The sequence below is a fragment of the Oncorhynchus masou genome, chromosome 26 (assembly GCF_036934945.1).
Source record: "Oncorhynchus masou masou isolate Uvic2021 chromosome 26, UVic_Omas_1.1, whole genome shotgun sequence".
NCBI lineage: Eukaryota > Metazoa > Chordata > Actinopteri > Salmoniformes > Salmonidae > Oncorhynchus > Oncorhynchus masou.
Genome location: NC_088237.1, coordinates 9,139,867 through 9,151,474, shown reverse-complemented (window position 1 = coordinate 9,151,474; position 11,608 = coordinate 9,139,867). Strand labels below are relative to the sequence as shown.

The 11,608-nt window shown below is 47.3% G+C and overlaps 1 protein-coding gene across 1 annotated transcript in view; it reads left to right on the top strand.

Annotated features, from left to right (window-relative positions):
* Nucleotides 1-1,103: 1,103 nt before the first annotated feature.
* LOC135514597 (D(4) dopamine receptor-like) overlaps nucleotides 1,104-11,608 on the top strand; it is a 56,621-nt gene continuing 46,116 nt past the window's right edge. The window contains exon 1 of the mRNA XM_064938023.1: nucleotides 1,104-1,203. Coding sequence (XP_064794095.1) covers nucleotides 1,104-1,203 — 100 coding nt within the window. The remainder of the gene's footprint in view (nucleotides 1,204-11,608) is intronic.

Sequence of the window (11,608 nt, the reverse complement as noted above, 5' to 3'; positions counted from 1 at the left end):
GAAACTCGTCAGTCCATTCTTTTTCTGTGGGAGGGATTATACGCGACAGTGAGGGAGTATGAGGGAGTATACGTGTATGAGGGAGTATACATGACAGTACCCCCTCCCTGACACGTGACTCCAGCTGCAAGGACGCTGACCAGAGGAACGTCCCGGGGACCAGGAGCGGGCCAATAGCTTCTGCTGAGGTGCAGGAACCTGTCAAGCCAGCTGAGGCATGGGAGCCTGATGAACCGACTGAGGCATGGGAGCCTGACAAACCGGCGGAGGCATGGGAGCCTGATGAACCGACTGAGGCATGGGAGCCTGATGAACCGACTGAGGCATGGGAGCCTGACAAACCGGCGGAGGCATGGGAGCCTGATGAACCGACTGAGGCATGGGAGCCTGACAAACCGGCTGAGGCATGTGAGCCTTATGAGCGGGCTGAGGCATGGGAGCCTGATGAACCGGCGGAGGCATGGGAGCGTTCCGATCCAACCGAGTCTTATGAACCTGTTGAGCTAGCTGAGGCATGGGAGCCTGACAAACCGGCTGAGGCATGTGAGCCTGACAAACTGGCGGAGGCATGGGAGCCTGATGAGCCGGCTGAGGCATGTGAGCGTTCCGATCCAACCGAGTCTTATGAACCTGTTGAGTTAGCTGAGGCATGGGAGCCTGACAAACCGGCGGAGGCATGGGAGCCTGACAAACCGGCGGAGGCATGGGAGCCTGATGAGCCGGCTGGGGCATGGGAGCCTGCCAATCCAACCAAGTCTTGTGAACCTGTCGAGCTAGCTGAGGCATGGGAGCCTGACAAACCGGCTGAGGCATGGGATCCTGCCAACACGCTGAGGCATGGGAGCCTGACAAACCGGCGGAGGCATGGGAGCCTGACGAACCGGCTGAGGCATGGGAGCCTGATGAGCCGGCTGGGGCATGGGAGCCTGCCAATCCAACCGAGTCTTGTGAACCTGTCGAGCTCGCTGAGGCATGGGAGCCTGACGAACCGGCTGAGGCATGGGAGCCTGACGAGCTAGCTGAGGCGTCCTCGGTAGCTTCGACCATGGATGCTTGACGGGCCAACCAAGTCTTGTAAACATGATGAGCCAGCTGAGGCATGGATGCCCGACGAGCCAGCTGAGGCATCCCCAGTAGCGAAACCCAGACCCGACGTCATCAACAAAACAAAAACAAAAAAATACTCCTTGATGCTCCCCTCTGGTGAGGTGTTCTTCTGTATGCCATTGTAACGGTTACGCAGGGAGTCGGGAGGCAACATGGAACAAAACAAGAAACATGAAAAGTGTACAGACATGAAACAGAAACAGATTAAATAAACTGAGGAAAGAAGAAAAGGGAGTGACAGATATAGGGGAGGTAATCAGAAAGGCGACGGAGCCCAGACGAGTGCCATGAGGCCATGGTGCGTGTAACGATGGTGACAGGAATGAAAGGTGAAAGGTGCATTGCTTCTATGGGTTGTTTATTCTACATAACATTTAAATGTTATCAAAATACTTTGTTTAGAATACCTACATAAATTCAGCAATTGCATTTCTCATATAACTCTGTAGGCTACTGACCTTTTCAAAGGTTCCTGTGGCATCTCACCATACATCTGCCTGTAGTTATTGATCTCAACCTGCAGGGGGTTTGTTTGTTGTGATTGAGTGGGGGGAAACAGCTGCGGGCAAGGTTCTGACAGATGGGTGTGTCTTGGTGGTGGCAAGAACACACCTAAGAAACACCCACATCAAACCACATACCCAAGCCAACTCACATTTGGCTTCTGTCATGGCTGCCAGTATTTCTTGAGGAGCAAGCCAAAAATGAGGCCAAATCCGAGTGTGCATTTCCCCTTTAAATGTTGTCACTCAAAGACTTCCTGCCTGTCAGCCTTGCGTCACTATGTATCCCTCCACCCATTTCCCCTTTTTTTATCCTCACCCAGACTATGATTAAGAATGGGGAAATGGTGCTCAGCAGTTGACTGGGTATGAAGAATTAGGTAATTAGTCCACTGGGCTGGGAAATAAGAAAAATGGCCTGCCACAGCCATCACTATCTAGCTGCTTAAACACAAGGTACGCTCTGTGTAGTTGCATTCCACCTTGTGATGTGCTGTGTTCCACTGTTTTTTCACAAGCCAGGTAAATAAAGACAAGAGACATAGCACAGAGCACAAGCAGGAAATGGTATTTCATCAAATCAATTCAAATGTATTTATATAGCCCTTCTTACATCAGCTGATATATCAAAGTGCTGTACAGAAACCCAGCCTTAAACCCCAAATAGCAAGCAATGCAGGTGTAGAAGCACGGTGGCTAGGAAAAACTCCCTAGAAAGGCCAAAACCTAGGAAGAAACCTAGAGAGGAACCAGGCTATGAGGGGTGGCCAGTCCTCTTCTAGCTGTGCCAGGTGGAGATTATAACAGAACATGGCCAAGATGTTCAAATGTTCATAAATGACCAGCATGGTCAAATAATAATAATCACAGTAGTTGTCGAAGGTGCAACAAGTCAGCACCTCAGGAGTAAATGTCAGTTGGCTTTTCATTGCCGATCATTGAGAGCATCTCTACTGCTCCTGCTGTCTCTAGAGAGTTGAAAACAGCAGGTCTGGGACAGGTAGCACGTCCGGTGAACAGGTCAGGGTTCCATAGCCGCAGGCAGAACAGTTGAAACTGGAGCAGCAGCACAGCCAGGTGGACTGGGGACAGCAAGGAGTCATCATGCCAGGTAGTCCTGAGGCATGGTCCTAGGGCTCAGGTCCTCCGAGAGAGAGAAAGAAAGAAAGAGAGAATTAGAGAGAGCATACTTAAATTCACACAGGGCCCCGGATAAGACAGGAGAAATACTCCAGATATAACAGACTGACCCTAGCCCCTCGACACGTAAACTACTGCAGCATAAATACTGGAGGCTGAGACAGGAGGGGCCAGGAGACACTGTGGCCCCAGCCGATGATACCCCCGGACAGGGCCAAACAGGCAGGATATAACCCCACCCACTTTGTCAAAGCAAAGCCCCCACACCACTAGAGGGATATCTTCAACCACCAACTTATCATCCTCAGACAAGGCCGAGTATAGCCCACAAAGATCTCCGCCACGGCACAACCCAAGGGGTGGCGCCAACCCAGACAGGAAGATCACGTCAGTGACTCAACCCACTCAAGTGACGCACCCCTTCCAGGGACGACATGGAAGAGCACCAGTAAGCCAGTGACTCAGCCTCTGTAATAGGGTTAGAGGCAGAGAATCCCAGTGGAGAGAGGGGAACCGGCCCGGCAGAGACAGCAAGGGCGGTTCGTTGCTCCAGAGCCTTTCCGTTGACCTTCACACTCCTGGGCCAGACTACACTCAATCATATGACCTACTGAAGAGATTCAGTAAAGACTTAAAGGTTGAGACCGAGTCTGCGTCTCTCAAATGGGTAGGCAGACCGTTCCATAAAAATGGAGCTCTATAGGAGAAAGCTCTGACTCCAGCTGTTTGCTTAGAAATTCTAGGGACAATTAGGAGGCCTGCGTCTTGTGACCGTAGCGTACGTGTAGGTATGTACGGCAGAACCAAAACGGAAAGATAGTTAGGAGCAAGCCCATGTAATGCTTTGTAGGTTAGTAGTAAAACCTTGAAATCAGCCCTTGCCTTAACATTTCATCCAGGTTGCTGCCCCTGTTTGTGTCAGCCATTCACTCTGTGGGCTAATGGATCAATTGTGCAGCAGGATTAGTCAGGAGAATGGTAAATAAGAGATGTGATCTCAGACAGAGCACCCTATTCCCTATATAGTGCACTACATTTGACTAGAGCCCACAGGCTGTGGTCAAATGTAGCGAGCTATTTAGGGATCTATATATATTGTCTTCTCAACATTGCCACGACATCTCTAACAACTCACTCTCCTTCACCTGCTGTGATAGCAGGGTTGTTGTGACTCAGTGCAATCAAACAAGTCAAATACTGTACAGGAAAGATGTACAGAAAAACAACATATTGCACATACTTTCAGAGGGAGATTTAAAAAACTGCTTCCCAAATGGCACCCTATTCCCTATAAAGTGCACACCTTTTGTACACTATATAGGGAATAGGGTGACATTTGGGGCATAGCCCCCACTCAGCACAGACAAACCCAATGTCGTCGATTCCCATCAGTGTGGCCTTTGGCAAACTGCCAGTCCCAATGAGAGGGCTCTGACCCATTGAGTGATCCATCGTTCATGGCGTCTATTAGGTCAGTCTCGGGACATCAAAATGGCAATGAAGCTTTAACCTTTAGTCCTGTCCCTGTCTTGGCTGAATTGAATTACAGCGCTAAATTGAAGTTGGGAAATGTTATTCACAAGGTCGACAGGGCTGGAATATCTGAGGTTCTAAGGTGCAGAAACACTTGTCTGTCCGCCTCTAACTCCTTCCTGTCTCTCAACCCTTATTTTTCCTCCTCTTTTCTCTCTGGTCTGTGTTTATTTTTATTCTTGTCTGCTTGTCTTTGTCTGTCTGTGTCTTTGTTGTCTTTATTTTGATCACCACTCTCTCACTCACTCACTCACTCACTCACTCACTCACTCACTCACTCACTCACTCAGATGACATTGTGTGTGGGTATGATGGTCCGTCCCTTGTTTATCTCAAATAGACAGCCTTGAGGTCCAGATTAATCTTCTGCCCAGGGTGAGAGAACAAAGCGGAAAAGGGGAGGAGATGAGGGAGGACGTAAGGGGACACTTGGGGGTCAGTGGGGGAAGAAGAGGGGAGAAGGCGAGAGGGGACAGGATGGGGAGGAGAATGATGGTGTATGAGGGTCAGTGAAGGCAGTTAGGGGTCAGAAGGGTTGAGTGAGTGAGCACTTCAAATCTGCACTAAATCAAGAGAGTGAAGCAGAATCTACTGCTGTTGCCAAAGGGTCAAATTGGTTTTATTCAGATTTGATTCAGATTGTCAAGGTTGAGAACCTTCTTGCGCATCAAGAAGGACACAGGGAGATCAGAGCCACGGACGACAGGCACATGAAGCGAATGATGAAACGTGATTACATTGTGAGAGCAATTTCACAGAGACAGAGGAGAGAGAGAAACGGAAGACAGAGAAGGAGAAAATGAGAGGGAGAAAGAGAAGGGGGCAGACAGAGAGAGAGAGAGAGGGGGGAGAGAGATCGAGAGAAACGGAAGACAGAGAAGGAGAAAGAGAAGGGGGGGCAGACAGAGAGAGAGTGAGAAAGAGAGATAAAGAGAGAGAAGAGGAGGTGAGACAGACACCTGAGATGCAACTGAAATTTTGGGGGTGGGGAGAGAGCGAGAGAGGATGGAGGAAACTTGACTTGAAGTGCTGGGCATCTTATTCTGACCTGCATTATCTGAATTAGCCCACCAGAATTATACCTACGGAGTAGCGTCTTCTATGGAGGAACTTTGAATGTCTTTTAATGTTGTACTAGAGAAAACGTTAGCTAGCTAACAAGCTTGTGTGTGCAGAGCAGCACTAGAATTCAAAACCTTTATGTAGTTAATAAATACAATGACAAACGTGATAACTACAGTGTCCTTAACTAGCATTGGAAAAGTTAATGCATTCTCTCCCTAATTTCTGAATCATGCTTGTACAGTTGTCAGTAGGCTACAGTAACCTATGCTTCAAAGGGGAGGGGCAGGTACCCTACATACACCTACTAGGAAAGATTTCCAGCTGGCAGGCAGACGCTGGAATACGTTTCTGAGTGACAGAGTGAGGGCTTTGCATAGGTTTTTTCCCATGGAACGTTAAAAAAAATGTATTGACACCGTTCCTATGCTTTTAAAATAACGGTTTGGTTCCGGAACAGTATAGATCACTTTTGTTTCCGGTTCGGGTTCTGTTCCTCAAATAATTTCGTTATTTTCCTGTTTTCGGGTACTGTTCCCTGAACCGGTTCCAACCCTTGCAATGGACCAAGGAGAAATAAAAGACTGAACCTCTCAGCTGTCAGCTCCGACACCTGAGGGTAAATACGAGGTCAAAGACTAGGCTTGACAGCTTCGCCACTGGAAGGACATAAGTACAGATGTAGGACCAGTGGCAGTGATCAATGTGAAGAGCGCCAAAGCGATGTGTGGCACTGTGTGTGTGTGTACTGTATGTGTGCGTGCGCACGTGTACGTGCATGTGTGTGAATGCGTGTTAGAAGTAGTATCGCGAGGGAAGCGAGGGAATTTGATTCCACTTTTTCATTCAGCCGCAGCACACAACGTACTGTAGGGCAGAGAGAAAGGTCAGTATAGAAGCAGCTAAAGACAACAGTTGAATGCACATTTCTATTTAAGAACTACTGTTTCTATAGATGTATGCTTCTAAGAATAAGAGCACATTGTCCGCTACAGTAGTTCTCTGTTGAAATGAGCTGTACCTTAAACGCACAAACATGCAGAGCCATTTCTATACAAATGAACTAGTACTCTATCTGTAACATCGAATGAAGCCTACGCTGCATCTGCTATATTCCAGATTTGACAGAGGTTTGATACCTCTGTCCCCACTATCCATCATCTCTTCGTTCTACCTTATGAATGGGCATAAAAAGCCCCTTTCGCTTTCATCTCCCTCAAAATGCAAATGACAGGCAGAATGGTGACAGTCAGTGTACCGTGGCCTTCAGAGCTGACCATTTGCATAGCGACTGTCACCGGGGCCGTGCACTCCAATAGAAACCCTCTGACAGTGATAAAGAAGACGGTGGAGAGACAGACCAGCATGAGGCCCTCTGTATTTGAAATGTACATCTTTTTAAAAACCTTTATTTAACAAGGCAAGTCAGTTAAGAACAAATTCTTATTTACAATGACGGCCTACCAGGGAACAGTGGGTTAACTGCCTTGTTTAGGGGCAGAACAACAGATTTTGACCATCTCAGCTCAGGGATTCGATACATCAATGTTTAGATTACTGGCCCAACGCTCTAAACACTAGGCTACCTGCCAGAATGCAACCTTCACAAAGCCTTAATATAAAACCCCTCCAGGTATGATAAGAGTGAGCCGACCTGGCACATGTTTCTTGAGGAATCAGTGTGGAAAAATGTCCACATAATAACGGATTTGGATTCAAAAGCCACCAACTAAAAGGGATTGATCAAAAAAACAAAAAGCAAATTCTTATTTTTGACACATTTTTCTGTTTAAGAAGAATCAGCTATTTAAAATGTAGCCGGTGTGAGTCACTGAGAACACACACGACAACAGCAAGTCACAGCGTGTGTTAATCTCTCAAAGCAGGACCCCGATCTCTCCCCCTCTCCCTCTCTATGGCTACATATCTAATCTCCTCCTTTCTTTTTTTATCTGCCTGAATAACAGACAAATAAAGGGAAGCGGATTGGAGGCTGCCCGCCTAGATCAGAGGACTTCAACCACACAACCAGCAAGGAACTCTGAGAGAGATACAGTGCCTTCAAAAAGTATTCATAACCCTTGACTTATTCCACATTTTGCTGTGTTATCGCCTGAATTCAAAATTGATTAAATATATTTTTTTCTGAACCATCTTCACACAATACCACATAATGACAAAGTGAAAACATGTTTTTTTAAATTAAATACAGAAATATCTCATTTACATACAGTACCAGTCAAAAGTTTGGACATACCTACTCATTCAAGGGTTTTTCTTTCTTTTTACAATTTTCTACATTGTAGAATAATTGTGAAGACAACAAAACTATGAAATAACACATATGGAATCATGTAGTAACCAAAAAAGTGTTAAACAAATCCAAATATATTTTATATTTGAGATTCTTCAAAGTAGCCACCCTTTGTCTTGCTGACAGATTTACACACTCTTGGTATTCTCTCAACCAGCTTCACTTGGAATGCTTTTCCAAACGTCTTGAAGGAGTTCCCACATGTGTTGAGCACTTGTTGGCTGAATTTCCTTCACTCTGCGGTCCAACTCATCCCAAACCATCTCAATTGGGATGAGGTCGGGTGATTGTGGAGACAAGGTCATCTGATGCAGCACTTCATCACTCTCCTTCTTGGTCAAACAGCCCTTACACAACCAAATAATAGTCCCAGTAAGCGCAAACCACAAGGGATGGTGCATTGCCGCAGAATGCTGTGGTAGCCATGATGGTTAAGTGTGCCTTGAATTCTAAATAAATCACTGACAGTGTCACCAGCAAAGCACCCCCACACCATCACACCTCCTCCTCCATACTTTACGGTGGGAAATACACATGTGGAGGACATCCGTTCACCTACTCTGCGTCTCACAAAGACACAGAGGTTGGAACCAAAAATCTCAAATTTAGACCAAAGGACAGATTTCCACCGGTCTACTGTCCATTGCTCGTGTTTCTTGGCCCAATCAAGTCTCTCCTTCTTTGTGGTGTCCTTTAGTAGTGGTCTCTTGCAGTAATTCGACCATGAAGGCCTGATTCACCCAGTTTCCTCTAACAGTTGATGTTGAAAGTTACTTGAACTTTGTGAATAATTTTTTTAGGCTGCAATTTCTGAGGCTGGTAATTCGAATGAATTTATCCTCTGCAGCAGAGGTAACTCTGGGTCTTCCTTTCCTGTGGTGGTCCTAATGAGAGCCAGTTTCATCATAGCGCTTGATGGTTTTTGTGACTGCACTTGAAGAAACTTTAAAAGTTCTTGAAATGTTCCGTATTGACTGACCATCATGTCTTAAAGTACTGTCGTTTCTTTGCTTATTTGAGCTGTTCTTGCCATAATATCTTTAACCAAATAGGGCTATCTTCTGCATACTACCCCTACCTTGTCACAACACAACTGTTTGGCTCAAATGCATTTAGAAGGAAAGAAATTCCACAAATTAACTTTTAACAAGGTAAACCTCTTAATTGAAATGCATTCCAGGTGACTACCTCGTAAAGCTGGTTGAGAGAACGCCAAGAATGTGCAAAGCTGTCTCATCACATTGAAGAATCTCAAATATAAAATCTATTCTGATTTGTTTAACTCTTTTTTGGCTACTACATGATTACATATGTGTTATTTCATAGTTTTGAAGTCTTCACTATTATTCTACAATGTAGAAAATAGTCAAAAAATAAAGAAAAACCCTAGAATGAGTAGTTGTGTCCAAACTTTTGATTGGTGCTGTAAGTATTCACAGCCCTGAGTCAATACTTTTAAGAAGTCTTTCTGGATGCGTCTCTAAGAGCTTTGCACATTTAGATTATGCAACATTTGCACGTCGTTCTTTTCAAAATTCTTCAAGCTCTTTCAAATTGGTTGTTGATCATTGCTAGACAACCATTTTAAGGGCTTGCCATAGATTTTTAAGTAGATTTAAGTCAACACTGTAACTCGGCCACTCAGTAACATTCGACCATGAACAGGGTTGAACACTTACTGACTTAATTTTTTATTAATTAAAAAAAATGAATAACAGAATTCCATTTTGATATTATGGTGTATTGTAGTCACTTGGAATGCAGGCTGTAACACAACAAACATTTACATTTACATTTAAGTCATTTGGCAGACGCTCTTATCCAGAGCGACTTACAAATTGGTGAATTCACCTTATGACATCCAGTGGAACAGCCACTTTACAATAGTGCATCTAAATCATTTAAGGGGGGGGGTGAGAAGGATTACTTTATCCTATCCTAGGTATTCCTTAAAGAGGTGGGGTTTCAGGTGTCTCCGGAAGGTGGTGATTGACTCCGCTGTCCTGGCGTCGTGAGGGAGTTTGTTCCACCATTGGGGGGCCAGAGCAGCGAACAGTTTTGACTGGGCTGAGCGGGAACTGTACTTCCTCAGTGGTAGGGAGGCGAGCAGGCCAGAGGTGGATGAACGCAGTGCCCTTGTTTGGGTGTAGGGCCTGATCAGAGCCTGGAGGTACTGCGGTGCCGTTCCCCTCACAGCTCCGTAGGCAAGCACCATGGTCTTGTAGCGGATGCGAGCTTCAACTGGAAGCCAGTGGAGAGAGCGGAGGAGCGGGGTGACGTGAGAGAACTTGGGAAGGTTGAACACCAGACGGACTGCGGCGTTCTGGATGAGTTGTAGGGGTTTAATGGCACAGGCAGGGAGCCCAGCCAACAGCGAGTTGCAGTAATCCAGACGGGAGATGACAAGTGCCTGGATTAGGACCTGCGCCGCTTCCTGTGTGAGGCAGGGTTGTACTCTGCGGATGTTGTAGAGCATGAACCTACAGGAACGGGCCACCGCCTTGATGTTAGTTGAGAACGACAGGGTGTTGTCCAGGATCACGCCAAGGTTCTTAGCGCTCTGGGAGAAGGACACAATGGAGTTGTCAACCGTCATGGCGAGATCATGGAACGGGCAGTCCTTCCCCGGGAGGAAGAGCAGCTCCGTCTTGCCGAGGTTCAGCTTGAGGTGGTGATCCGTCATCCACACTGATATGTCTGCCAGACATGCAGAGATGCGATTCGCCACCTGGTCATCAGAAGGGGGAAAGGAGAACATTAATTGTGTGTCGTCTGCATAGCAATGATAGGAGAGACCATGTGAGGTTATGACAGAGCCAAGTGACTTGGTGTATAGCGAGAATAGGAGAGGGCCTAGAACAGAGCCCTGGGGGACACCAGTGGTGAGAGCGCGTGGCGAGGAGACAGATTCTCGCCACGCCACCTGGTAGGAGCGACCTGTCAGGTAGGACGCAATCCAAGCGTGGGCCGCGCCGGAGATGCCCAACTCGGAGAGGGTGGAGAGGAGGATCTGATGGTTCACAGTATCGAAGGCAGCCGATAGGTCTAGAAGGATGAGAGCAGAGGAGAGAGAGTTAGCTTTAGCAGTGCGGAGCGCCTCCGTGATACAGAGAAGAGCAGTCTCAGTTGAATGACTAGTCTTGAAACCTGACTGATTTGGATCAAGAAGGTCATTCTGAGAGAGATAGCGGGAGAGCTGGCCAAGGACGGCACGTTCAAGAGTTTTGGAGAGAAAAGAAAGAAGGGATACTGGTCTGTAGTTGTTGACATCGGAGGGATCGAGTGTAGGTTTTTTCAGAAGGGGTGCAACTCTCGCTCTCTTGAAGACGGAAGGGACGTAGCCAGCGGTCAGGGATGAGTTGATGAGCGAGGTGAGGTAAGGGAGAAGGTCTCCGGAAATGGTCTGGAGAAGAGAGGAGGGGATAGGGTCAAGCGGGCAGGTTGTTGGGCGGCCGGCCGTCACAAGAAGCGAGATTTCATCTGGAGAGAGAGGGAGAAAGAGATCAGAGCACAGGGTAGGGCAGTGTGAGCAGAACCAGCGGTGTCGTTTGACTTAGCAAACGAGGATCGGATGTCGTCGACCTTCTTTTCAAAATGGTTGACGAAGTCATCTGCAGAGAGGGAGGAGGGGGGGGGGGGAGGAGGATTCAGGAGGGAGGAGAAGGTGGCAAAGAGCTTCCAAGGGTTAGAGGCAGATGCTTGGAATTTAGAGTGGTAGAAAGTGGCTTTAGCAGCAGAGACAGAGGAGGAAAATGTAGAGAGGAGGGAGTGAAAGGATGCCAGGTCCGCAGGGAGGCGGTTTTCCTCCATTTCCGCTCGGCTGCCCGGAGCCCTGTTCTGTGAGCTCGCAATGAGTCGTCGAGCCACGGAGCGGGAGGGGAGGACCGAGCCGGCCTGGAGGATAGGGGACATAGAGAGTCAAAGGATGCAGAAAGGGAAGAGAGGAGGG